Source organism: Vigna angularis, chromosome 3 (assembly GCF_016808095.1).
Source record: "Vigna angularis cultivar LongXiaoDou No.4 chromosome 3, ASM1680809v1, whole genome shotgun sequence".
Classification (NCBI taxonomy): Eukaryota; Viridiplantae; Streptophyta; class Magnoliopsida; order Fabales; family Fabaceae; genus Vigna; species Vigna angularis.
The window spans coordinates 30267044-30294662 of record NC_068972.1 but is presented as its reverse complement, the minus strand read 5'-3'; the positions used below and the strand labels follow the sequence as shown (position 1 = coordinate 30294662).

Below are 27619 nucleotides of genomic sequence, written 5' to 3'. Positions count from 1 at the left end.
TGTTAAATTTTATTTCAAAAGAGTTTAAAAATTGTTAATATTTTCAAAACAAAGTTTTAAAATATCAAATTCACTAGTACAAAAATTGCGTACAACGTCGAATATTTTGGGCTTTTAACAGCAAATTCGCGAACGACGTCATATCATGAGACGTTAAATTTATGTCGAATTTAATCAATTTTTTTTGTTTTTTTTTAATTAATTGTGATCCTTTTTTACAACTCTACGAGACCTGAAAAGCAAAAAAAAAAAACAAATTTCACTTTTTGGTATTTTATAAAGCATGAACTATGAACGTGTAGCGTAGTATCAACAACAAACAATAATAACCAACAACAAACAAGTTCAATCAAACAACAACAACAAACAAGTTCAACTAAATAACAACAACAAACAAGTTGAACAAATAAGTTTTTCAAAACGAAAACGAAAACTAACCTTCAAAAGGTGGGTTCGTCGGAATAAAGTTTCGTCACAGTGAGAGGGAAAGCAGAATGCGCCTATGAAAGACAAGAGCACGAAAAAATAATCGGTTAAAACAAACAAAAATCATACATAAAGTTATTAATTAATATGCATTTGTATCAAATGAAAGAAAGATTACATGTGATGTTTGTCAAACTTCGTTCAAGAAAAGTTTGAGAAGAGAAGAAGGTATCGCACACTAAAATAAAGTGAATGAATTTTCAATCTCCCGCTCAAATTTTTATTGAACCCACAAACTTTTTTATGTCGAATTTAAAAGTCATTCGACGTTTTATATCCTTTTACATCGAATTACATGACGTTTAATAATTGCATTTATTTACAAAAATGTCACTGCTCATTTTTAACGTTGATTATTCAGTGGTTGGACGTTGAACGCGTGACGTTATACGTTGTTTTTGTACTAGTGATTGTCTCCCTCTTTGTTTAGCTTAGCCTCAATTTCTTTTCTAACACAAATCTTCATGTTAAGTTTTGTCTTGTTTCTTCTTTGTCTAACTGATCACATAATGGTAACGTCTAGATAGTATAACCCACTGAAGATCCATAATGGATGTCATTTATTATCGTCTAATAGACATAATCTATCTTCTAAAGCATTAATGCATATTAGGTGGATGTTAGATTATTATTTTATTAGTTTGTTAGTTTTTTTTATCCTGTTGTATAATTATTACGAACATAACTACTTTGTAATTATTCTATTACAAATATATATATATATATATATATATATATATATATATATGTATATATATATATATATATTCAAATAAAACTAACTTAGAAGAGTGAGGATTAACATGTGTATTTAATTTATTGTTGATCACCCTTGTAATTCGTTTATCTTATTTAAGCATTTGTATTTTTTTAACATTGTGTTTGATCTTGTATGTGTTTATCAATAACATTATGTTTGATCTTACATATACTCACGAAATTTGATAGAACTATAAATATTGGTATGCTTGGAAAAGATAATCAAGGGTTCTAAGGTATTAAAGAAAGCTAATTGGATTTTACTTTTAAAGTTAATCATAGGGTTTTAAGCTATTAAAGAAAGCTAGTTAGATTTTAGGAAGACAAAGATTTGGAGAATGAGAGGTGATAGTTGGTGATACAATGGTATAATGGTATTTATGGGTGATGTGGTAAATATTGGTGGAGGAATGACTATTTTAGGAAGAGGTAAAATAGAATGTAAATCTAGGGATGTTTGGTGAGTAAATTGGTGGATAAGTGGTTATTGGGTGGTTTGGTTCTCATATTGGAAAGAAGAATATTGACAACATTTTGAAGGATTTTTTACTTGATCTCCAAAGTAGAATGATTGACATCCATGAATTATTGGAGAGTCGTATAACGATTATCTTGTGTGACAATCACAATATCAAACTGGAATGGGAGGTTGACTAACTTTTCAAGGATAACCTCTAAAGTTTTCTTAATATCTTTGTTTGGTTTAGGAAGCACGAAAGTAGGTCAATGAAAATACAAAATTGATAAATTATTGGAAATAAGAAAAGGGAAGAAGAAAAAAGAAACTTTTTTTTCTCTCTTTTCATTTAAATATTGTTATTATATTGATAATCTATACTAAAAGATTATTTCTAGTGTGACATTGTTCAACATTCTAACATAATTATTTTTCTAAGACAAAAAATAACAACTATCATATATCAAGTCAAACAAAATATTTGAGTCATTTAAATTTGATAATGCTTTCAAGGGACATAAAGTAAAGTAATCAATTATCAATCTTTCATCAAATAATTATAAAAACTACATATTTACTAAACAAATCTTTGTTGTAATGTTTAAACAAAATTTCATTATGGTGAAAAAAAAGTAAATATAATTGTGAAAGAAAAACATGACATACATGTTTTCCTAAGGTCAATTTGGTTAATAAAATAAATAAAAAATTGTTTTTGGAAGTTATTTGGTAAAAGTGAAAATGAAAATAGGTAACTTAATATGTATATGTGACAGAAAAAAGTTTACAAACAAAATAACATGAATGTATGATTTATATAATAGAATATGAAATGTACAGCAACAAAATTATTTTAATTATTTAATATATATGACTACAGTTTTCTCTATTCTTCTTCTGAACTTATGAAAAAAACTAATAATGTGAGTGACACATGTTCTTGATTTAGTCGTTGTTCCACACTTTTATAAGGAAACTAGATCGATAAAAGAAAAATATTTATATCTTTGACGATCATTTCTTTCCCCCATTTTTTTTTACAAAGTTTACATAAAATATTGCTATATCACAGATAACGTTAGTGTTATTTTCTAACTAAATTTGTAGTTTTATTTTAGTTTTATATTTTATTAGATGAAAGTGAACTCTAAATGTGATTAGAGATCAACATCGATAATATTTAAGCCATATATGTAGTTTTTCTTTTTCTTTTCTTTGAATTGATATCAAGAATAAAATGCGAAATGCTTTTTTTAAGTTATTTTTATTTGGGTAAATAATATATGTACTATTAATATAATATTTGACCAAACACACATTAATTTAAAGAAAACATATTTGTAACTTTTGACAAGTTCACTTACTAAGAAAGTTTTATCAAAGTTACTTTATAAATTAGTAAAATTAATTTATAAGTTTCTGAAATATTTGATCAACTACATTATTTATAAATGCTTAAGAAAAATCTATCCAAACAAAATTTTAATATCAGTATTAATTATTAATTTTGTTGATGAATATTTATAAGTTATATTGAAATGATTTGTCAAATACACTCATATATATATATATATATATATATATATGTTTAGGAAAAGATTATCCGACAAAATTTGAATAACTATTTATTAATTAATAATTTTGTGAATGAATAGTTAAAAAACAAGTGATGATGATTTGTAAGATTAAGCTAAAAAGGAAGTTTAAGGATTGTAATTACGACAGCGCCACCGATTAAAGAAAAGGGTGGCCTCGTTGATTTCTCTCCGACAGTAGAATTCGAAAAGAGAGAGAGAGAGAGGACTAATTCAACCATTCAGTGATTCACGGTCGCACCTGCTTGTAGTTATAGTGAGAGAAAGAGAGAGAGAGAGAGAGAGAGAGAGAGAGAGAGCGAAGAATACCAGAACAGAAAACCGCGCAAAAACTAATGGCGAGTTTTAGGGTTTTGTGAACCTACTGCGATGGAAATGCCTGCTAGAAGATCCAACTACTCGCTCCTCAGCCAAATTCCTGACGACCAGTTCTCCGGCGCCTCCGCACCGTCCTCCTCCGGCGACGGAAAGACAGGCCGCGCCGGCAAGTCGGACCGCGTCTTCGACTGGGACCTCGTCTCCGATCACAGGGCGGCTCAGCAGGGGGCCAACCGGATCGGAAACCTGTACTCCTCGATCGGCCTGCAGAGGCAGTCCAGCGGGAGCAGCTACGGCGAGAGTTCGCTATCCGGCGGCGGCGACTTCTATGCTCCGACGCTGTCCACGGCGGCGGCCAGTGACGCTGACGCCTTTGGCTACCTCCACGACGATAGGAGCAAGTTTTCTGAGGCCCCGGCGAGGATCGCGGGCTCCTCCGGGAAGAGCTGGGCGCAGCAGACGGAGGAAAGCTACCAGCTGCAGCTCGCGCTCGCGCTGCGTCTCTCGTCGGACGCCACGTGCGCGGATGATCCCAATTTCCTCGATCCGATGCCTGACGATGGGGCCTTGCGGCTCTCGTCATCGGCGGACGCGGTTTCGCATAGGTTTTGGGTACGTTGATCCTTGTGCCTCTCTGTTTTCACTTGGATTAGATTGTGGTTGGGAATTCCGGTGATGGATTTCGCGTGAGGTGCTATTGAATAGTGTAAAGGTGTGAGTGGGCATGGGTCTATTTTGACCCTGATAAACCTTATTAACTGCATTGTAACGTAGCAAGAGGTGAAGCTGCAGTGGTTCTATTATTGATGTGATTCTTCTGCAAATTGTTGAGTTTCTATTATGTAGGTTTTGTAGTCTGCGCCAGCTGGAGTATCAATCAAATTGTAGTTGATGGTTGCAAACTTTAGAAGTTCATTCAGACTGCTGGTCCTTTTCCATGAGTGACTGGAGGAGTTGTAAAATTGTAGTTTGAATGGAAGGAAGGGAATTGCATTAGTACATAACTGTTTGAAGTTAAATGGAGTGGAAGGAAAAGTTACTCACTGAAAGTTTGAATAAAATAGTCAGTAAAAGAAATTAGATAGATATGAGCAGGAGTAATTAAGGGGAAAGGAGGATATATCTTGTATCTGCTGTAGATGAGCTTATGCTCTTTGTTAAGGGGAAACCCTTGTAGCAAAGATGTTTCTCCTATTTTCTATTCTTTTTATTCCTTTTAATTCCTAACAAAAATCTTCTTAAGAAGTTATGTTTTCTTTGTCTCAAAGGACATAGTTGGATTTTGAATTATAGTGTTGAAGTCTAATGGGTATCAGGCTCCTCTATGTTTTTCTCTTCTACCCTTCCTCTCTGGCATCTGCCCCTTGGGGGAAACTGTTTGACAATTGCTGTGAATTTTGGGCTGGGTATCCTCTTATTGTGTGGCTATCATATTGTTCCTTCTTGAGTTATTTTTCTTGTTGTTGCACTGCATAAAAATTCAATATTGAAAAATGTAATGTTTTAAGGAGCTTCAGAATTTTAAATTATATATCGGCTCCATTGTGGTGGAGCAGAGGGTAATCGTTCATTCTCGAAAAATTGACACTAAGTAGTACTATTGTAATTTCTCAGAGATGAAGTTGAAACCTGATTCTTAGGTTATATGAATTAAGTTTAAGAAGAAAAATTTCTCTCCACTCTTTATTCTACTTTTGTTTTCCTTTAAAAAAATTCTCTAGTTTTTCCTAGAAAGTTGAGCAAGGGAACTGGAAGTTTTTCATTTTGACAGACTTGTTGCACTTGTTGATATTTTGTAGACATTCAATTGTTGATTTTGTCTTATTATCAACATGCACCAGGTGAATGGCTGCCTGTCATATTCTGACAAAATTCCAGATGGCTTTTACTTAATTCACGGGATGGATTCTTTTGTCTGGACTGTATGCACTGATCTGCATGAAAATGGTCGAATTCCTTCAGTTGATATGCTGAAGTCTGTGAATCCCTGCATTGTTTCTTCACTTGAAATAGTTTTGGTAGATCAACGCAGTGACCCCAGCTTAAGAGATCTGCAAAATAGAGCTCATAACATTTCTTGTAGCAGCATAACAACATCAGATGTTGTAGATCAGCTCTCCAAGCTGGTTTGCAACCGTATGGGGTGAGCCTCCTTGACATTCATGGCTTGACGTATTTAACTTTTTTACTGGTCATGTCAGTCTAACTGTGTTTTATTGCTGTAACAAGGGGATCAGCTTCTGTTGGGGAAGATAACCTTGTTTCCATCTGGAGGGATTGCAGTAATGATCTTAAAGATTGTTTGGGATCTGTTGTTATTCCTATAGGTAGTCTATCTGTCGGCCTCTGCAGGCATCGTGCTATATTATTCAAAGTAAGGCTCCACTTTCCTTTGGAGTTAAGGCTGTGATTGTGCATGATGACTTTTTCTTATTTATTTTTATTTTATCTATTTTAGTGCATGCAATTGTATTTCATTTGTTTTTTAAATGACCTGCTTTATACTCAATATTTTCAGGTACTAGCTGATGCGATCGATTTGCCATGTCGAATTGCAAAGGGCTGTAAATATTGTAAAAGGGATGATGCCTCATCTTGTCTTGTACGATTTGGGCTGGACAGGTATGTGCTCTATTGCCAATCACGTATTTTTCTGTTTGAGTAGAGCTGCAGTGTGAAAACTAGTTTCCATGAGTTATGATGACCATGGAAAAGGACATTATTTAAATGGTTAACGTTATGTGTGCATTGTATAAATTAACATTTTAAATATGTTTCTTAAAAGCAATATTCCTTACACCTCTCATCTGACATAATTTCAATACAGGGAATATCTCGTTGATTTAATTGGAAAGCCAGGACACTTATCTGAGCCTGATTCCTTGCTCAATGGTCCATCTTCCATCTCATTTTCTTCACCCTTGCGCTTTCCACGACTTAAACCAGCTGAACCTACCATTGATTTCAGGTCACTGGCCAAACAGTATTTCTCGGACTGTCTGTCTCTTGAGCTCGTCTTTGACAACAGTTCAGCAGGTTAGATTCATATTTCCTTTTATTTTATGTATTCTGTATCTGTGAATGCTTTATTGTTGTTTTCACTTCTTGAAATATCCTTATAATGGCCTATTATTGCAATTATTAATAATTTGAGATGTAGTTCTCCCCCTGATCTTTTTTGTTTTAATTTCCATTTTTTTAATGAATGATGAAATCATTTGATTTAAGCTAGGTACTCTGCAATAGGGTTGAGTGCCCAAGAAGACCAAAATTTGGAAGGTTTATGTTAATGAAAAACGATGGCTGCTACTATACCTGGTCATCTGAGTATGAAGAGTTAGTTGCGTACGTCATAGAGCCATAGATCCCCGGTAGGGGGATGGTCATTAGGAGGAGAGAGTGAGGAGTTAGTTTTTGCAATTATTTTGGCTTTAAGTGTAGGTGAAGAATATATTGTTTCTGAGGAGTAGCATTCTGCTCTGGAGTAGATTTTTTTTTACCTGTCACAGGTCCTGGCTTCAGATAATTATTAAACTATCAGCTTATGGTGTTAAATCTGCCATTTATTGTCATACTCCATTGTTAATTTGCTTAAATAGCTATATATTAGTGTGTTAAAGCTCTCTTTTGAATTCAAATGTACCCTTTTTGCTGTTTTAACCAGTTTATGTGTCTGTAATTTTGGAAGGTTTATGTTGTAATTTTGTCATTCATGTGTTCTCTATAATTAGTTGACATAATTTTACTAAACTTGTAAATTGCAAGAGTCTGCTACAAAAAGCGTCATGATTTTTCACCTAGATTTTTGTGCTCTATTATGTTCTTTTTAAGTTGGGTTCTGTATTGTAGAATTGGGGAACAGATCACGTTAATTGGTCAAGTCTGTTGACTATCATTACAAAATTCTTGTTTTATTGTGATGAACAGGGGTTAACATAATATAGTCTGTCTACAGGATGAAATTTTAGTGAATGTTTGGTAAATTTGCAATTAAGTCAACATCTGGAATAGTGCCAGAAAGCATGTTCTTTGAATGAATGTTCATGCTGCATGCTGGACCTTAGTTGTAGTTTTGCTTGCTATCCTCTAAATTTGAACTAGGTGCCAGTCTAGAATACCCTATATATATTTTTTTGTATGAGTTGTTGCCAATGGAAGTTCTCGATTCTCTATTTCAGAGCAGTTTGATGGGAAGTACAAAGACAGGAATAACCCGAGGCCAATTTCAACAGACAGCAATAGAAATTCCCACCTTCCTCTCCATCCCCAAGATTCTCATCCCAGCACACGTGAACAGTTTTCTGAAACATATGTACCAGGTAATGCTCCCCAGAACATTGTAGACTCAACCGTGGGAAAGTATCCACCACCAGTAAAGCATAAGCGTCCTGTTGGTATGCCAACCCCCTTAGCACTTACAAATACTAATGATGACATGATTGAGGGCAAGAGGTTTGTTGAAGGAAGTCAACTAATTACTAGCAAACATACCCGAGAGCTTACACTTGACATGGAGGATTTGGACATCCCATGGAGTGATCTTGTTTTAAGAGAGAAAATTGGGTCAGGTATATCTCCTCCTTTATAACACAATTTTTGTTTTTAAAAGTCTTGGGGACTAAAGTAGCCATACTATTGGAGAGAAAAAAGAGAATATAACGTGATGATGATAGAAAAGAGGGAAACCAAAAAAAGGAAGCCATCTCAGTTGTGCAGTCTCCAATCCATATGCACTTTTGATCGGGGGCTTTCATAGGGCTTCCTGGCTAGATCACTAAATAAAAAAAATTCAAAATGTGACATCCAATCGCATATATCACACCAACACAAATATTTCTTCTCCCAAACCAAGTTAATCAAGGTCTTCTCCTAACTAGAGGAGCACAGTGTTTAATGAATCAGTAACTTGCTTCTTCTAGTGGTGTGATTTGTGTAAATAGTGTAGGTAGTTATTAAATCGAAAGTGGCTGTTGTATTTCAGGTTCTTTTGGAACTGTACATCGAGCTGAGTGGAATGGCTCGGTAAGCCACCTCTTTATCTCTTTCAAATTGATGCTGTATAAATTGGCCAGCATGTGGTTGTTTGAATTGTTCCTGTTAAAATTTCAGGGAATGAATGAAAAAGTGAATAGAGAGAGTAATTGATACACTGGCCCTTAACTAGTTTTCTTCTATTTTTTCTTAATAATCTATGCCAAAGACAGGTATAGTAAAACTATTACAAACAGAAGTCCAGCCCAATGCTACTCCTTACATAGTATTATTAAAGCTAATCCTTGTAGGCTCCGCTCAATGTACATCTAGGACAAGCCCAGCCATCAGTAACAATATACAATTTCTATTTTCTAATTGAGTTGCGCATCAAAAGACCTGGAGTTTATTTGAAAAAATGTCATCTGCCAAGAGGATTAGGTGTCTGTTGCTCATGGAACTATTTCCATCAAACATTTTATTTTCAGCAAACAAATGGAGCCTTAAATAATGTTGCCAGAGTGTTTGATATTTTGGGCTTATGTTCTTTTGTTTCAAGTTTTTTTAGCTATATCTGTGTCATCATTTGGAATGCATATGCGTTGGGGTCATGGGGGTTATATACTCAAGGATGTGCATTTTCCAGGATTGCTTCATTGAAGCTTGAAACAGAAATAGTGTTTCACAAACAATTTTCTTATGCTTCCCTCTTCCTTTCAACCCTTTTTATCTTTTAGTTTTTCTGTTCTTACATCCTTCAAAACAATCAATTGCAGGATGTTGCTGTGAAAATTTTGATGGAACAGGATTTTCATGCTGAGCGCTTCCAGGAGTTCCTGAGGGAGGTGCGCTTTACGTCCTAACCGTGCTTCATATATGTGCTATTAGATATTTTCTTGCTGCTCATTTGAGCTTTGTTTTCCCTTTTCTTGTAGGTTACAATAATGAAACGTTTGCGGCATCCAAACATTGTTTTGTTTATGGGAGCAGTCACTCAGCCCCCTAACTTATCAATTGTCACGGAATATTTATCAAGGTTGTACTCCTTTCCCTGTTCTTCATTCTTTTCCTTGAAAGAGTGAAGTTTTTCAAGGCTATAGGATTATAGGATATTTGGACCTTGAGATTCTAAGAGTTTTTGACGGAAGTGCAGGGGTAGCTTATATAGGCTGTTGCATAGATCTGGTGCCAAAGAGGTGTTGGATGAGAGGCGTAGGCTTAGTATGGCTTATGATGTGGTATGCATTTAGAAAATAAACTATTGTTTCTGGTTTTTATTGTTTTTTTAAATCAAAATGTCATAATCTTTGTATTCTTTGATTAACCATGTTATTTTGTCATTTGCAGGCAAAGGGGATGAATTATCTTCATAAACGAAACCCCCCCATTGTTCATAGAGATCTGAAATCTCCAAACCTTCTCGTTGACAAGAAATATACAGTGAAGGTAGGAGTGAAGTTTTCTCTAGTATACCAAATACGAATAGTCTAAGAGTTTCATATAAATCATTTTGTCACCCATGGCAGTAGAATTCCACTTCTCTTGCAGATAGCCTTGTGTTGATAGAACGCTATAATTAGTCACCTATGTTTACATCATTTTTGTTCTAGCATAGCTTGAATGTAGTAAGATGTTATATTTGCTCAGTTGGTAGGTGGGCTGGCTATCTCAGGTTTCTTCTGGGGACAAAGCAACCTTCTCCCACCTGTCCCTTAATTTGTATGTAATCCCAGTAGGAAAATGACACTTGTTCCACATAGCATGACTGACTGCTTTTTTATATTTTCTTGAGAGATGGAGCTAGACGAATAAGCTGTTGATTTGATTTTTTCTTGAAAAAGTAATTAATACTTTTCTTTTGGTACATTCTAGTAAAAATTTAGTATTTTGGTTTCACCTGGATACTTTTGAACTGGTGGAACATTGAGTTTATTTCTAAACCTGCTCTATTTTGATAGAAGCTTCAGCCTTCTGCTAATTAGTTGTGCTTGTTTTGGTGCAAATTTGTGAAGTTGTTGAAAAGCCATTTAATATGATAACATGTGCGGTGTGTTGGTAACAATTTGTCTTGGGGAGCTTTATGGGCTGGCGAGTGGGAGGGATTGATCTGCTTTCTTGGACATATATTGAGGTTTCCCCCCTCTAAATGATATTGCCTACTTTGTAGGTTTGTGATTTTGGGCTTTCCCGTCTGAAAGCCAATACATTTCTCTCATCCAAGTCTGCTGCTGGGACTGTAAGTTCTCATTGGCTTCTGATATTTTTGTTTTGTACTTATGTTCGAGAGGTACATTTAATTTTTCTCCTTTTCCTCCCATAGCCTGAGTGGATGGCTCCAGAGGTTCTTCGCGATGAGCCATCAAATGAGAAGTCAGATATTTACAGCTTTGGTGTAATCTTATGGGAGCTTGCAACATTGCAACAGCCATGGGTTAATTTAAATCCAGCACAGGTTTGTTTTATAACTGTTATGCATGAAATATCTGCATGTTTATGCTACTTCTGCTGTAATTATATTGTTTCAGAGCATTTATGAGACTTGTGCTGTGAAATGAATGACCGTATTAACATGTAGTATGAAATTGGAGTAGCATGTAGCGGGGAATACAAATCTAAAAATTATGGCAAGAAATATATACCGGTTGGAGCATGTATTGGACAACTCAGCAATGATGGGTATACTGTTAATGTTAATGTTGTGGCTGAAAGGATGGAGTTTTTGTTTTTCCTTTTTTTTTACTTGAGTATTATTCCATTTCATGGTGGTCATTCATTTATTATATCATACTTGCTTTGGTTGCATTTGCATACACAGGTACCAGTGTAAAAGGACACTCCAGGTTTAAGGAGTGGTCTGGGCGAAGGGTTCACAAACTATTATGTTTCTACTACATATTCATTTATTTTGCTTCAGCGTTGACGAATTCATATTGGCCTGTAGGTTGTGGCAGCTGTTGGTTTTAAGGGAAAAAGGCTTGAGATCCCACGTGATGTGAATCCCCAAGTAGCTGCCCTAATCGAGGCTTGCTGGGCCAAGTGAGTTCAGATGCATTTTTGCCTTTATACATTTCAATTAAATATTCCATCGAAAATGTTTTATTGATATACAGTGTTTACTACAGCGAGCCTTGGAAACGACCTTCTTTTGCGAGTATTATGGATTCTTTAAGGCCATTGCTGAAACCCCCTACACCTCAACCTGGTCGTCCGAACATGTCATTACTCAGCTGAATGGTTGGAACACCAAGTTGCTTTTCATGCACATATGACAGGATTTTATCGATCTTGATGTCTAACAAGATTACACTATTTTTAGTTGTCCTAGGTACGTCCCGAATTCCATAAAGGTCTTCTTGCCAACACTAAATCTAGATGGGACCTAGTATTTCTCAATGTTAGCTAGGGCTTTGGGTAAGGGGAATGACCATCGATTTTCTAGTGGAAATATTGATTTTCTCGTTATTATAATTGGAGTTTGGACGTACACAACTTTCTGGTAAGAGAATTAATCATGCCAACCCTAGCTACAACTCAGATCAAAAAATATAGTTAGAGTTTATCTTTATTTATTGTATCCTTCTTGATCGTGTGACTTACCTCGTGGTCAAACTAATGCTTGTTCGTGTCTTTTGGTTGCAGAGTCAATTGTATATTTCTTTAATTCAGGTTTAAGAATACTGATTTCCGACCCAGAGCAAGGATACTCCATCTTTATTGTTCCGACAAAATTGTTTGATTAGGTGATCTTGTAATTTTACTGAGAAATATTTTATTTTTCTCCTTCCATAGTTTTGTATGTAAAAAAAAGTTCCCATTGTAATTACATTCAGTTAAATGATAAGCAGCTTTCCCAGCGGTGTTCTACATTTTTTCTTCCTGAACCAATGAATAGACTCTGTGCTTGAATCAATTCCGTGGTAGGAGTCCTTTCAAACCAAATGGTCCCCCCTTCAAGGTATTATTTTTCTTGGTATTAATGTCTTTCTGCCCCTCGTGCTGGAATGGCACCGGTTATCATACCGAGTCCCACACGACTCAATTGTACCCACGCCACATTTTTCTTTGGTTATAATTGCTACTCATTCTAGAATTTTGAAGACAAAATCCGTTTTTGAGAAAGTCGTTTTGCTCTAAATTTAAGCCTAGAACAAAATACGTCTTAATGTACCACTAGAGCTTTATTAAATTATCTACAGTTTAAGATTTACACATAAATTGTGAATAATAATAAATGTGTTTTTATAATATAATTTTACTAAAATTGTCGTTTTCTCAAGTAGTGATTGAATAATTAACAGATATAATATTCAAAATTCATTAAGATTGAGGTAGGTTATGTAAGGGCAAGTGAGGATAGAAGTAATCGATATTACATTATGTTCTATATATATATATATATATATATATATATATATATATATATATATATATATATATATATATATATATATATATATATATATATATATATATATATATATATATATATATATATATATATATATATATATATATATATATATATATATATATATATATATATATATATATATATATATATATATATATATATATAAAAGTTAGTATTCATGGAGAAGTTTAAAGATTGTAAAAGAATAATAGTACCATTGAGAAGCTAGCAACTTGATGATAACGAATCAGGAATGGATAATGTTCTTTACTACCTGTAAAAAAAAATTCATCCGTTATCTATTTGTTTCTCTTACCGTAATCTATTTAAAAAATATCTGTAAGTATTTTAAAATATATAAATACTTACAAATATTTAAAAGATATTTTTATAAATTTTAAAATAAAATTTGAATGAAACTATAAAATAATATATAAAATATAATATAACTTAAATTAAATATAAATTAAAATTTAATTTTAATTAAATTTAACTTAATAAAATATAAAATAATTTTAATTTTAATCAAGTTTAACTTCGCAAAATATAAATTAATTTTTAATTTTTAATTTTTTGCATATAATAAATATATACCGATATGAATAATATAATATTTATAAATAAGTATTAAAATATTCACTCTTTAATCTATAAATAATAGATATTTACAAGTATCAATTACTTATCACAGATTTTATCTACAAATACCTACAAATAATAAATATTTACAAATATCAAATACCAATCACGAATTTTATCTACAAACTGGCGAAGACAAATATTTTTGCTGCTGGTTTTTCATATCAGACTCCAATTACATAGGCATAAAAACCAAACGATTTTCAACATAGTTCATTGGCTTTTAATTATCAATTTAAGCAAACAAATTGTATTTTTTCAGACGTTAATGGGGAGAGCTTATAAATTTTTCTGTATGAAGTCAAGAGGATCCATGGTAGCAAAATCCCTCTGCAAATTTTATTTAACCTCACAGACACAACATGTGTTGATGAAAGAACAACAAAAAACCCTTGCTACTGCGTACTTGTTATTCTGTGACAACAATCATGAATAAACTGCAATAAAATAAAAGAAAAGCCGGGGGACCCAGGAAAAATCCGCAGAAAAGACAAGAATAGGAAAAGCAAGTTTACAAGTGTGGTATTGGGTGGTAGAGTTGTCTTGGGCACTAAGTATCTGACTTGACCAGTCGCTGTCAGTGACCACAAAATCCAACCCAAGAAACAGCTAAACAATAGTGCGTGTGACAAAAATATCTACCCAACAACGCGGTCCCAACACACAAACACTGTTCCCCAAGAATCAACCATCCTCAGTTGTAATTGTAACTAACCAACGTAACTGCCACGAAACAAACCAACCTCAACCTCAACCTCAAATATTAATCAAAGTCGGCACTCTCACAGTCACACTTTCACTGTGCAATGGCCCTCCTTTGCCACCGCCATTCCTCCACCCTCCACCGCCCTCGCACCCCTTTAATAGCCCCTTTCTTACCCTCCAAACTCCACTCTAAACCTCTCTTATTATTCCTTAATTGCTCTTCACAATGAACCCCACCGATGACAACTCTCCCAAGCCCTTGGAGGTTCTGCAGATGAACCCGGTTCCGCCGTTTCTGTCCAAGACCTTCGACCTCGTCGATGACCCCACTCTCGACCCCATCATCTCCTGGGCCTCCTCCGGCTTTAGCTTCGTCGTCTGGGACCCTCTGGAGTTCGCCAGAGTCGTCTTGCCGCGACATTTCAAGCACAACAACTTCTCCAGTTTCGTTCGCCAGCTTAATACTTATGTGGGTATCTTCGCTCTGCTTTCGTTCCGCTACACATGGCTGCTTCCCTTTTATCTCTTTGTAACTCTTCTTTTGCTTTTGGCTTGTGGGTCCTTATGTAAGTTACTTTGTGCTGTTTTCTTTGGGTGTTTTTTGTAATTTGGATTAGATTGACTTCTTGTATGTACTTTGATTTGACAAGTTGATGTATCCACTGGGGTGTGAGAATGTAAATAAAGTTGAAATTTTGACGTATTTTTTTTATGGTGTGTTGTGTTTCTTAAATATTTAGTATGGTTTCTTTGCTTGCTTGCATGGATTTTCTGAATGCGTGCGTGTTTGTAATGGATGAGTGTGTAGTGTATTTGTGCGGATAAAGAGAGTGAACCTTAGTTTTTCGTAAGGCCTGGTTTTGTTTTGTTCCAGCCCCTGATGGCATTAGAAAGTGTTTTTATAGTGAAGAGCATTTCTGTTTTTTGTAAATTTTTCTCCTGAGTGCTTCAATAGATAGTACTTGGAACAAAACAAAAAAGATGGGGAACATCGGCTCCTATTGTTTGCATTTTGGTTTGTAAAACCTCTCCTTGTTTTAGAACAATTTTCAACTTCAAAGATTTTGGATGAGAAATTAATTTCTTGGTCGTGTCAAATTGATTTGGAAAAGAGTTTTTAAAACAGAAAGTCAAAAGAATCAAACTATCCCTAGGTTTATTTGCTTCTGTTTTCTCCTTTGTTAAAGGCAGAGTTAAGATTGTAGGGCACTTCAAATCTAATTGACTAGTAAAGGAACAAAGCGAGAAAAAGGAAACGAATGTAGTTATAATAGGTAATGTGATGTGATAGAAAGAGAGATGGAGATAATGACAGATAGATGTTAATGAGGTATATGAAACAACGGAGTGTTGGCATATCATGACTCTAATATTTTAGTCTACAGAATCTGCCCATTGTAATAGCTGCTATCTTGAGATGTATTGTTGCGAGTCTTGTGTGTTATTTTGAGTTTGCTTATTGCTGTTACTAATGGAATTGAGTAATATGAGTATGGTTTGGATTTTTACTCATTGAATTGTAGTTAGGATTGAGACTTGAGAGATTACCACTACTACTACTACTGGAAGTGACAACAGGAGAAATATTCTCCCTCCTCTAGAAGGGATTTCATCTTCCACAGGTAGTTCTCAAGGTTCTTTGGGGCATGTGTCATTTTGACTTTTTCCTTATCTCTGTGCAAAGCTTGCTCTGAATTTATAGAATACATACTCCAATATAGCTTCCTCTCTCTATCAGCTCATAGTGCTTAAGTTTTGGTGTACCTAAACCATATGTATATCTTGTTTTCCCTTGCTAATATTTATTCCATTTCCCCCCTCATTATTGTCTTGGGGCCTTCTGCTTCTGCTCCATACATTCTCAGGTAACTTGGTGTTTGTCTCCAGGGATTCCGGAAGATTGACACGGACAAGTGGGAGTTTTTCAATGAAGCATTCCAGCGATCGAAGAAGCACTTGCTGAAGAACATACAAAGACGTAGATCACCACAATCCCAGCAGGTTGGTAGCTATATTGGAATTGGATCTTCTACCACTGAGGCAGGGAGGTCTGAGGTTGAGGTTGAGGTTGAGATAGAAAAGCTTAGGAAAGAAAGGACTATCTTGATGGAAGAGGTGGTTGATTTGCAGCAAGAGCAACGAAGAACTGCTAACCGTGCAGGAGAAGTGAATCAAAGGCTGCAATCTGCAGAACAAAGGCAGAAAAAAATGGTTTCTTTCCTGGCCAAGTTGATCCAAAACCCAGCCTTTTTAGCCCGCCTAAGGCAAAAGAAAGAACAAAGAGAAATAGATTCTCCAAGAGTGGTAAGGAAGTTTGTCAAGCAGCACCAACATGAAACTGGAACAGCAGAAGCTCTCCAAGAAGGACAGATAGTGAGGTACCAACCTGATTGGACAAATATAGACATGTCTTCTGAATCTCCAAAACTAAGTCCAGTTTCCATTGAACAGTCTCCTCACTACCTTTCACAGGGTTTGGCGGGAGAAATGAGTGGAGGTGCACAAGATCTCACTGTTCAAATTCAGAATATTGTAACAGATGATTTGGCTGCAGTGCACAGGATCACATCACCTCAAGAAACGATGATTGGAGAAGGATCATCTGAAGACCTCCTTGTCAAAGGGAAGAGTGTTATGAGCCCTAGTCTAGAACTTCCTCCAGATTATTTTACTTCCTTCCCAGAGGTTTTGACCCAGGAGAAAGGCTTTCAAGATTTTTCTGCTCTTGGAGCTGAAGACATTATCAAGCTTGAAGATATATGGGATACTGGCCTCAATCTTAGTGGTGTTGGTGTTGGTTCAAGCTGTGGGAATGAGCTGTGGGGAAATCCTATGAATTATGAACATGTTCCAGAGTTTGGAGTAACAAGTGGCATGTCTGAGTCAGACATGTGGGATATTGGCTCTGGAAGTTTGGGAATTGATAAGTGGGCAGGTGATGAACCTTCTGTTGGTGAACTAGATGGTCAATCTGGTAAGCCAAAAGAAGACAGGCCTCAGAATCTTGATCCATAGGGCTTCATATGCACCTGCACTTGTTGCCCTTTGGGTGCTTGCTATGTAAATGGTTCCTAGGGGTCATATTTTTGAGTCATTTGATTTATGAACTGAATTCATTATCCTGCTTTTATTCCTTATTTGCTTTCAATTCTTTATTCTTTTCACATTATTTCTCTAATTGTCCATAATTTTCTATGTAAATTCTCATTGTGTAATCATTGACAACTTCCATATTCAAGTAAAATATACTTTTTGTTTTCACCTGATGAATGATTCAAGCAAATACCATAGAAGGCAAGTTCATCAGAACCTGTTTCGGGACATGCTTTTCTCTGCAATGCCCTGCTCTTGCAGATGTGTGGTAAGGTGTGCTGTTTAAATGGATTGGTTAGTTTCCTGTTTTCTAGCCCTTTAAGCAAACATTCACTGATTATTCATTTTATGCTTCTTCTCAATTTTTTATTTTACTTTTTATTTACTCTATTATTACAAATATTCTGCGTAAGATTATTTTTTACATTTGTTAAGTTTTTTTCATTACATTAGTATTTTATTTTTATCCCGCATGTTAAATAGTTAATTTTATATGATTAAAAATTTTAATATATAAATTATACCCTGTACTTAAACCAGTGCATTTACATAATGACATTTATTTTATATAACTAAAATGTACTGTTATATATTTTAAATAATTTTGCCATATAATTGCTTTTATATATTTACGTTAAATAATTTATATTATGTTAGAATTTTACCTATTTATTTTTATCAATTTGATAGTTTCTTCTATCAAATATTAAAATTGAAGTTTAAAATAAAGATGAAAAAAGATACGTCACAAGCAACGAAAGTAAATAATTATATCAGACGTGACAACTCTTGATTTTTAAAAACGCCCTTATTATTGGAGAAACTTATTCAAATTTTTTAGGGTTAAATATGTTTTTAGTTCCTAAACTATTGATCATTTCTGGTTTTAGTCTTTCTTTTAAAATAAGGTACAATTTGGTCCTTATTCTTTTCGAAACTTTGGTTTTAGTCCTCTAAAACTAACACCGTTAAAAATTAGCTGACGTGGCTAACGGTATACTGACACACTATTTTTTTTTAAGTGTTTCTCACCATTTCTCCCTTTCTCTCTCTCTTCCTTCCATCTTCCACCCAACTTCGTCTTTCACAGCATCTCCGATCACATCTCTAACGTAACCAACTTTCTTCCTCATGGCAATCCCTTTCTTTGTCTCCTCCATCACCAAAGCAATTTTTTCCAAGTCTGCATGTTGGTTGTTTCATCATCAACAGAAACAGAAACGAAATCACGTTATTATTTGTTGCCGTCAATTGTTAATATTGATTAATAGTAATGTTATTATTATACCCAGATTCATTGAATATATGAGGGCCATTTTGTTCATAGAAGTCTACAATTTGTGCAGGAGTTAGGCTGTAAGCTCTGGCCAACATTTGTTTAATAATGGTACATGCATGTATCCTGCAATCGGGTTGTGGAAAGAGTTTCATCTGGGTTGTGAGACCACCAATCGGGTTGGGCATAAATTCGGAGTTCAGAGAAGATAAATGGTTGCCGGAGGGTTTTGTCGAGAGGGTTCAAGAATCGGGGAAGGGTTTGGTGGTTCGCGATTGGGCGCCCCAGTTGGAGATTTTGTGGCATTCTGCGGTTTCGGTGTTTCTGAGTCACTGCGGGTGGAACTCGGTGCTGGAATCACTGAGTCAGGCGGTGCCTATTCTGGGATGGCCAACGGCGGCGAAGCAGTTTTACAACTGCAAGTTGTTGGAGAAAGAGGTTGGGATATGTGTGGAGGTTGCAAGAGGGAAGAGTTGTGAAGTTAAGTGTCATGATATTGGGGAAAAGATTGCTTTGGTGATGGAGGAGACAAAGAAAGGGATTGCCATTTCCATGAGAAAGAAAGTTGGTTACGTTAGAGATGTGACCAAGGATGTTGTGAAAGATGAAGTTGGGTGGAAGATGGAAGGAAGAGAGAGAAGGGGAGAAAAGGTGAGAAACACTTGAAAAAAAATCGTGTGTCAGTCTACCGTTAGCCACGTCAGCTAATTTTTAACGGTGTTAGTTTTAGAGAACTAAAATCAAAGTTTCTTTAAGGAAGAGGACTAAAATGTACCTTACTTTGAAAGAGGAACTAAAACCAGAAACGGCCAATAGTTTAGGGACTAAAAACATATTTAACCAAATTTTGTAAGGACCTTAAAAATGGGTCAAGAGCAGTTGGGCTTTATGTTGAGGTAGACATGCCCGTAAAACTAAGGACATCATGACTTTAGAAGGGACCTTTCAAAATCTAAGTTCATTAGTCAACTTTTCCTTCTCTCTCTAAAACTCTTATTTTCCCTAACCTTGCTCTGTCTTCTCTCTACCATTCCCTCACATTCAGCCGTTGCATTGTTGATTAGGTGGTGCTCAGGTGACCGCGGTGTTGAGACCTTCGCAACCATCCGAATAGATTTTTATTTTTCAGCGGGTAAGTAGCTTTTCACTGTTCTCCACTGTTTGGGACTTAAGGCAAGTTGCATGTGCCTAGTGTACCCTTCTTTACGTTTTTCCTCTGTTCGTTCTAGCTCTAAGAGCTGTTTCTATCGCCACTTGGGTGATTTGTAGAGTGGGGTTGTGCCCTTGCTGTGTGAGGTGCGGTAGAGAACAATACTGTAAGCTGTGTTGTGGAGTTTTCCAGGTAAGGGGAGCTAGATATTGTTTTCAATTTGCTTGCAATATTTGTATGTATGTTAAATTCCTTAATGGGTGTGTTGTTTGGTTTGCTTGTTTGAGCTCTAAAGTAAGTGAAATTATGGTGTTTTAGGTCACTTTGAGAGGAAGTGAGGTAGTGATTTTGGGCATTTGAGGTCTAAAGTGCAACTGGGCTGTTGGGGCAGTCTTAGCAAGTGGATTGTGACTTGTTTGAGTCACTAAATTGATCAAAATAGGTGCAAAGCAGTAGGATTGGGTTTTGGATCCCTAAGTTGGGAAAATTGGTGTTTTAGAGTTGAAATTGAGTCTTAATCACTTTAGAATGGTAGTAGGAATGTTTAGAATCATTTAGATGAGTTTAATTAAGTATAAAACAAGAATTAAGGGTGTTAGAAGTTAGTAAAAATGGTTAGGAATGGTTATGTTAGGTGCTGTTCATAATTCTGCAGAAATTCTGCAGAATTATGCAGTTTCGCCGAAAGCGAACTAATAACCGTTCGGTCATGCGCTGTTGAGTGTTCGGTCTTAGCGTTCGGTCGTAGAAGCGTTCGGTCTTAGTGGGTGGTCTTAAATAGCGTTCGGTCTTAGTGTTTGGTCTTAAGTAGAGTTTGGCCTTAGTGCTCGGTCTTAAATAGCATTCGATCTTAGTGCTTGGTCTTAAGTAGAGTTCGGCCTTAGTGCTCGGTCTTAAGTAGCGTTCGATCTTAGTGCTTGGTCTTAAGTAGAGTTCGGCCTTAATGCTCGGTCTTAAGTAGCGTTCGATCTTAGTGCTCGGTCTTAAGTAGCGTTCGATCTTAGTGCTCGGTCTTAGGTAGCGTTCAATCTTGATAGTGCTCGGTCTCAAGTAGCGTTTGGTATCTTAGGTAGCATTCGGTCTTAGGGAGCGTTCAGTCTTGATAGTGCTAGGTCTCAGGTAGCGTTCGGTATCTTAGGTAGCGTTCGATATCTTAGGTAGCGTTCGGTCTCTTAGGTAGCGTTCGGTCTCTATGGTAGCGTTTGGTCTTGATAGTGCTCGGTCTTGGGTAGCGTTCAGTCTTAGTGGGTGGTCTTAAGTAGCGTTCGATCTTAGTGGGTGGTCTTGGTAGCGTTCGGTCTTAGTGGATGGTCTTAAATAGTGTCCGACCACTTCTTCAGTCTTACCTTTTATGGACTGTTCGGTCCAGTCCTTTGGGAAGTGAGATACCAGTTCGGTCTCCACCATTCACAAGGTGTTCGGTCTTGCTCATTATGTGTTGATGTTTTCTGTTAGGCCTGTATTCCTATTTATTCCAATATGCTATTTTACTTAATTGTTCCAGTTGCTTTAAGGGCTTATGTGTGCATTATCATGTTGATGTTAAGGTGAAAAGTATCAGTATTGAACGTAATTCCATGATCCTCAAGGGGGATACATGGTGGTGCCCTTAGTGTTTAGAATGATTTGCATGGTAGCTTAGTCTTATGGGTTATCTTGAAACTACAATGGTCAATCATTCTCAAGTAGAGAGGATTGAATCATGTCGTGAGTAGTAGCAGGAGGTCCTAGTTTTGGGTGCTTCTAGTATGGCCCAAGGTGAGTGATAACGGACCAACCTCGTGAGTGTGGTAGGGTGAAACTCATTGGCAATGGCTTTGCAAAGCAGTAGAGGCCACCACGAGTGCATGACCCGCCATAGCTCGACAATCATTCTATGTCCGGACGAGTCAAGTGTAAAGTGTAACAAGTGGTGTTATATGGTTCATTGACTTTGAATTAAACTTGCATGTTGTATGTGATTGTTATAACATGATTTTCGTATATCTAACTTACCCTTGCTTGTGTGTTTGTGTTTGCTTGGGTATGCTTTCTTTTGCAATGATCATCACTTGGATGTGAGCAGAGATGGATGAGGTGCCTCTGGAGCAGACTTTGGAGGAAGATGATGCTGCTGCTTAGTCTCCTTAGGATTATATCAGTTATTCCTTATCTTTTGAAATACTTTAGTATGCTTAAGTTTTAAATTCTGACTCCTTATCGGATGACTGTAAGCTTAACAAACTTTATTTACAGTCTACTTTAACTGTTCTCTTTATTTAAATGTGGACTTACTATGTTATATGCTTCTATATGATCTGGGATGTTACATAATTTGATACTATATGTTAAAAATAAAATAGATGAAATTGAAAATACAATAGAAAAAAATCAATAATATTTAAAAATTGTCATACGAATTAATGAGTGAAAATAATATTTAAAATAAATTGTAAATCCTCAATTTTCGTTCTTTTATTATTGCTATTTTATCTTAATATTCACATTTTTTAGGATATACAATTATAAAAAATAGTTAAATATGTTTTTAGTCTCTAAACTATTAAACGAATTTGTTTTTAGTTCTTCTTTTTAAAGTAAGATAGATTTTAGTCTTCAAAACTTAATTTTTTTTTCCTTCAAAACTAAGATCGTTAAAAACACAGTGACACGTTGGAAGAGTCTTGCAAGCGAGATGGCGAAATTGTAGAACTTCTCCGGCTTGAGATTCGCGTCGGAAGTTATCTCCGATAGGTACCATCGATGAGTTTTCCAACGAGCATCAGCGCCGGCGACCTCACTGCTGCGGGGTCTTCGTTCGATGCGGCGTTTCTTGCCTCTAAGCTTTCCAGAAAATAACTCAAAATCCTCTCCACACACACGACGTCGTAAAGCGTTTCGTTCAGGTAGGAGTAACTCGGCACGAGAAGGTCGTCGAGCGTGGCTTCTTCGAGCAGCAGTCCTATCTTCTTTTCCAACGCGTCTCTGAGAAATGTCCTCCTCTTCTTTAGGGTAGAGAGATTGAAACTTTCCTTTCAGACTTGGAAATTTTCCAGTGCGTCATGTCTATCAGCTAACAACTTTTTATTATCATTATTATTAATTAAAAAAAAATTATTATAATTTTTTTCCTTTTATTTGAAGAATATATATTGTACAATATAATTTTTGTTTTTCCGCAGCTATAATTGTATATTGTTAATTTATTGCATTAATTTATTTTTACAAACTCAAGACAATGTTTTCTTACAAATTTTCTTTCTTTCTTTCTATATGGTTTTTCTTACATTAAACAAAAACAAAAGCAAAAACCAAAGCGTATGATTCTATATTTACGTTTGGCTCTTCAAGCTCCGCCTGCTTTTTTCTCATGCATGTATAAATACAGACATGTTTGTGAGGAAGAGAAACCCAAATACTCCTTCATTTTTTATACAAGCTTTTTCATTCTTTAGCATTTAGTTGCAGACGGAAAGAGTAGTGCTTTGATTGGTTTAGCTATATTAGCTTTTTCTACCTTCAAGTAGGAGAAGAAGAAGGGGAAACAAGGGATAAAGGAAAACATGTAGGGAGATATTTACAGAGCAAGTAAAAGTTTACGTGCCAGAAGTTCAACCGTTTGGAGGAACAACAAGTCTTCACGTGAAGAGGATGACGAAGAAGCTCTCAAATGGGCTGCTCTCGAGAAGCTCCCCACCTACAACCGTCTAAGGAAAGGGTTGTTGACAACATCACATGGAGCTGCAAACGAAATCGATGTCACTGATCTTGGTTTCCAACAGAAAGCAAATCTTCTTGAGAGGTTGGTCAAAGTAGCCGAAGAGGACAACGAGAGGTTCTTGTTGAAGTTCAGGGAGCGTCTTGACAGGTATATTATATTACCTCTTCTTCACTATACTGGTAGGATTTTTGTTGAGTCTCATGTTTTTCACCTCTCGCTTGGTTTGTTATTGTTATAGAGTTGGGCTTGATCTTCCAACCATTGAAGTTCGATACGAGCACTTGAATATTGACGCAGAGGCTTTTGCGGGAAGTAGAGCCCTGTCTTCTTTCATCAACTCTGTTACCAATGTCATAGAGGTAGGGAAGGGCTGAATCTACTGTATATGAGCTTGGTTTCTTTGTTTTCTTTTGTTTTTTCAATTAGTCTCATCATGGTATTTGGTCTTGCAGGGATTTCTTAACTTGCTACATATTGTCCCAAGCAAAAAGAAACACGTTACCATTCTTAAAGATGTCAGCGGGATTATTAAACCTTGCAGGATGACACTGCTTTTGGGTCCTCCCAGTTCAGGAAAGACCACACTCCTCTTGGCCTTGTCTGGAAAGCTTGATGAAAGTCTTAAGGTTAAACCACTTCTTAAGACCAAACTCCTCTTGCTAACACTTTTCACCAAAACAAGCTCTTTTTAATCTGTTTTTCAGTAAAATAGGAAAACCAAAACAAAATATATATATATATTCTATCTTTGGATTGTATTTGATTATATCGGAAGCGCTTAGAAGATTCGAAACCAGCGTCTCCAGAAGCTCCTTCTCAGCGACAGATCTTCAAACTAAGAATCGTCGTGATCGGCGCCGGCCTTTCTTTCCTACACCATCAATTCCATTCCAGAGGACCTGTTTGGAAGCAGTAGTGGCGTCACTCACCGGCCATCCGAACAATGCAGGATCCGCGGACGAAGTTCTGGAAACCATCTAATCAACGCACTTCTGCGTGATTTCGATCGTTTCCGACATAGGCATCAAGGAGTCACAAGATTTTAGGGTTTTGACGGAGTCCTTGAGGCTCTTAAGCACGTGCTACGAGAGGAACCTCTTGGTCTTGGAAACGAGGTTGTATTTGTTAGCAAAAATCAAAGATGAAGTTTTGATGATGAACAGATTTGCACAAGTCCAGATCCATAAACACAAATTGAAGATCTCTGTATTTTATAAAGCTTTTATAATAATCAAAGTTGATGTAATAGTGCTCAAATATGTATTAGAGTTGATTCTTGTAATTTATATTTGATTTATTTACTGTTGAGAATCATCCACAAGCTGTTTTAATCGATTAAACCCAGTTTTAATCGATTAAAACGAGGCTGGCACTGAAAACCCAATTGCCCCTGTAATAATCGATTAAAGCTAGTAATAATCGATTAGTTAATCGATTATTCCTGAGAATAATCGATTAACACTAGCCGTTGGGGGTTTCAGATTTGAAAAACTAGCCGTTGTACTCATTTTAATCGATTAATACTTGTGTTAATCGATTAAATGCGTTAGATGGCCCGTTTTCGAAGAATGGAAGGGTATTAGGCTGAGTCTATAAGATGACTCACTCTTCATCTCAATAACAACTCTTCCCTTGTGCTAAAGACCTCTGAACTCTTTGAGAACTCTGTTGAAGCTAAGGAAACTCTTGTCCGCAAAGTCCTGAAGTGCTACTGCGGTGACAGAGGAATAACTTGTTCATCCTTGGTGTATCCGAGGAAGTGCCTGGAAGAGAATCATCCTTCGTGAAGCATTCGAAGGAGGTGGTCATCCTTTGTGAAGATTCAAAGGAAGTGTAAGTTCGTCTCTTGTGGTTTCAAGAGAGGTGGTATTTCTAAACTCTTACAAATTGTTTTTCTTTGTAATTAATATTTGTAACTGTTTTGTGTTAGTGAAAAAGGTTTATCTTGTTTGAGATAAGCGACTGGACGTAGGATCCAAGTGATCTGAACCAGGATAAAATCACCTGTGCAATTTTTCTCTTTCCCTTACTCTGTCATTTATATTTAATTATCTGCTCAGTAAGAAAAATTAAGAGAAAAATAATAAAAGGCAAAATAAAAGTATATAACCAATTCACCCCCCCCCCTCTTGGTTTGTTCCACGCTAATAATTCCGTTGCAGCGATTCTAACAGTATTTGGAGTAATCTTCTGTCATTTCGAGAAACTCGCCGCCACATCGGAAGGCGACTACATTGGACGGGGGAGAGGTCAATCTTAATTTGGCGGCCATCGAAGGCCTCAGAGCCGCCGGAGAAGCGCGTGATCGTTCACTTTCTACCAGTGCCAAGAGTTAGAAAAAGCTCTAAAAATAGGTGGCCAAACCTCAGCCACATCAGCTGGTTTGTAAGCTGTTAGTTTTTGAGGACCAAAAATTAAGATTTTTCTAAGGAGGAGGAGTAAAATTGAGAGACTAAAAACATATTTAACCCTAATATTAACACATTTATCGAAACTGCAATATAAACAAGCAAAATTAAATATTTCACTAAATTATGATTTTTCTGAAATCTGAAAACTAAAGTCATGGAAAAAATAGAACTAAAATAATCGAATAGAAATGGTTCCGATAGGGATTAGTTCAGGACCGAGACTAACCTTTTTGACTTGTTCGTCTTGATTGTCTGGATCGCTCGCTTTCAGTCTGGATCGCTCGTTTGTCGACTGCTCTTCTCGATCGTCATCGGTTCCGATCGATTGTACTCTTGACCAGAGGGGGAGTTACCTGCAAAAGGCACTCTGATGCTCAAGTTAGGCATGTGATTTAAAGAGCTTCTACTCACGAATATTCAGTGAACTGTTATCACTATTGAGTAATTGGACGTAGTGGAGTGTGGGTAAAACGTAAGTAGAATGTAAGTGGAACGTACCTGGCTTTTGGATCTGTCATTGTACTTATAAATGTTTCATAGACTAAATAATAACAAACTTACCTGGAGATTCGGTTCGTTATTCATCAACGGCTTTATCAATATCTTCAATCAGATATCTTTGGTTATTTTAACCGTCTGCTGGACTTTTGGCCCAATAATGATTTAAACAGTAATAACTTAAACGTCGGCCCAATTATGGCCCAACATTGATGTAGTGGATGGACCGAACGATACTTAGTGTTAACCGTTCGGTGTTGAGTGTATACCATACATATGCGCCTCAAGTCTGAGTTAACCACAATTAACTATAGGACTTATGATAAGGTATTTGGGGAGGCTGTGTTCGGTGCTCCTTAAGCTTTCATTTATCCCTGTATCGGGAAGCAGACTCTAGGAGTTTACTTAGAACATTATGTAGGTCAATGAATCTTGGGTGAGAGTTCACAGAGAATGTTCCTCACTGAACAGTTTGCTTAAAGTTGGCGAAGTCGTTTGTCCTGCACACTAAATAGAAATCGAATTTGAACTGTTAAAAACAAGAATGGAGACAATTAGACTAACCCGTTTTATAAGGCCGGATTAGATTCCACAAAGAACGTTTGTAACCGTTTGGCTTTGACCTAGGAGTTCCTAGAGAATTTCCTAGTGAACGGGCTTTATCGTTCGGCTTTGTCGTAGGAGTTGCTGGAGAACTTCCTAATGAACGGGCTTTACTGTTCGGCTTTGACCTAGGAGTTCCTGGAGAACTTCCTAGTGAGAGGGCTTTACCTCTCGGCTTTGAGCTAGGAGTTCTTCTTAGTGAACGGACTTTACCGTTCAGCTTTGACCTAGGAGTTCCTAGAGAACTTCCTAGTGAGAGGGCTTTACCTCTCGGCTTTGAGCTAGGAGTTCTTCCTAGTGAACGAGTTTTACCATTCGACTTTGACTTAGGAGTTCCTGGAGAACTTCCTAGTGAGAAGGCTTTACCTCTCGGCTTTGTCCTAGGAGTTCCTAGAGAACTTCCTAATGAATGGGCTTTACCGTTCGGCTTTGACCTAGGAGTTCCTGGAGAACTTCCTAGTTGAGAGGGCTTTACCTCTCGGCTTTGACCTAGGAGTTCCTAGAGAAATTCCTAGTGAGAGGGCTTTACCTCTCGTCTTTGACCAAG

General features: G+C 36.4%; 4 protein-coding genes across 11 annotated transcripts; all 4 read left to right on the top strand.

Moving 5' to 3' along the window:
• Positions 1-3436: 3436 nt before the first annotated feature.
• LOC108325904 (serine/threonine-protein kinase CTR1) lies at positions 3437-12452 on the top strand. Of its 5 annotated transcripts, XM_052875303.1 has the most exons (17): positions 3438-4227; positions 5457-5758; positions 5845-5989; positions 6134-6237; positions 6443-6651; positions 7794-8183; positions 8597-8637; positions 9363-9431; positions 9522-9622; positions 9740-9824; positions 9934-10032; positions 10754-10822; positions 10907-11038; positions 11162-11262; positions 11528-11622; positions 11709-11911; positions 12226-12452. In XM_052875303.1, the coding sequence occupies exons 1-15, from the start codon at positions 3667-3669 to the stop codon at positions 11580-11582; spliced, it is 2463 nt and encodes an 820-aa protein (XP_052731263.1). In that variant the 5' UTR covers positions 3438-3666; the 3' UTR covers positions 11583-11622; positions 11709-11911; positions 12226-12452. The 5 variants fall into 5 exon arrangements, with proteins under 5 accessions (XP_017414526.1, XP_052731262.1, XP_052731263.1 ...); XM_017559037.2 differs by lacking the exon at positions 12226-12452 and having other exon boundaries at positions 3437-4227; positions 11697-11837; XM_017559033.2 differs by lacking the exon at positions 11162-11262 and having other exon boundaries at positions 3439-4227; positions 11697-11911.
• A 1581-nt stretch (positions 12453-14033) lies between these two features.
• LOC108324537 (heat stress transcription factor A-3) lies at positions 14034-17476 on the top strand. Its single transcript, XM_017557477.2, has 2 exons — positions 14034-14810; positions 16229-17476. The coding sequence occupies exons 1-2, from the start codon at positions 14568-14570 to the stop codon at positions 17354-17356; spliced, it is 1371 nt and encodes a 456-aa protein (XP_017412966.2). The 5' UTR covers positions 14034-14567; the 3' UTR covers positions 17357-17476.
• A 97-nt stretch (positions 17477-17573) lies between these two features.
• Positions 17574-22056, top strand: LOC128195988 (UDP-glycosyltransferase 92A1-like). Of its 4 annotated transcripts, none has more exons than XR_008248017.1 (3): positions 17615-19361; positions 19775-19842; positions 19980-22056. XR_008248017.1 is itself a non-coding variant. In XM_052875304.1 (2 exons), the coding sequence occupies exon 2, from the start codon at positions 18819-18821 to the stop codon at positions 19374-19376; it is 558 nt and encodes a 185-aa protein (XP_052731264.1). In that variant the 5' UTR covers positions 17574-17707; positions 18781-18818; the 3' UTR covers positions 19377-22056. The 4 variants fall into 4 exon arrangements, 2 of the variants coding, with proteins under 2 accessions (XP_052731264.1, XP_052731265.1); XR_008248016.1 differs by having other exon boundaries at positions 19940-22056; XM_052875304.1 differs by having other exon boundaries at positions 17574-17707; positions 18781-22056.
• A 546-nt stretch (positions 22057-22602) lies between these two features.
• On the top strand, positions 22603-24725 carry LOC128195856 (pleiotropic drug resistance protein 1-like). Its single transcript, XM_052874549.1, has 4 exons — positions 22603-22649; positions 23423-23707; positions 23799-23919; positions 24013-24725. The coding sequence occupies exons 1-4, from the start codon at positions 22603-22605 to the stop codon at positions 24250-24252; spliced, it is 693 nt and encodes a 230-aa protein (XP_052730509.1). The 3' UTR covers positions 24253-24725.
• The last annotated feature ends 2894 nt before the right edge of the window (positions 24726-27619 follow it).

Coding starts and splice junctions, on each gene's coding strand:
- LOC108325904 (XM_052875302.1), top strand. CDS start 3,667: ATGGAAATGCCTGCTAGAAGATCCAACTACTCGCTCCTCAGCCAAATT. Junction 9,432..9,521: donor TCCAGGAGTTCCTGAGGGAG/GTGCGCTTTACG, acceptor CTTTTCTTGTAG/GTTACAATAATGAAACGTTT. Junction 9,825..9,933: donor TTAGTATGGCTTATGATGTG/GTATGCATTTAG, acceptor TGTCATTTGCAG/GCAAAGGGGATGAATTATCT.
- LOC128195856 (XM_052874549.1), top strand. CDS start 22,603: ATGAGTTTTCCAACGAGCATCAGCGCCGGCGACCTCACTGCTGCGGG. Junction 22,650..23,422: donor GGCGACCTCACTGCTGCGGG/GTCTTCGTTCGA, acceptor AGATATTTACAG/AGCAAGTAAAAGTTTACGTG. Junction 23,920..24,012: donor CTGTTACCAATGTCATAGAG/GTAGGGAAGGGC, acceptor TTGGTCTTGCAG/GGATTTCTTAACTTGCTACA.
- LOC108324537 (XM_017557477.2), top strand. CDS start 14,568: ATGAACCCCACCGATGACAACTCTCCCAAGCCCTTGGAGGTTCTGCAG. Junction 14,811..16,228: donor TTCGCCAGCTTAATACTTAT/GTGGGTATCTTC, acceptor GTTTGTCTCCAG/GGATTCCGGAAGATTGACAC.
- LOC128195988 (XM_052875304.1), top strand. CDS start 18,819: ATGGTACATGCATGTATCCTGCAATCGGGTTGTGGAAAGAGTTTCATC.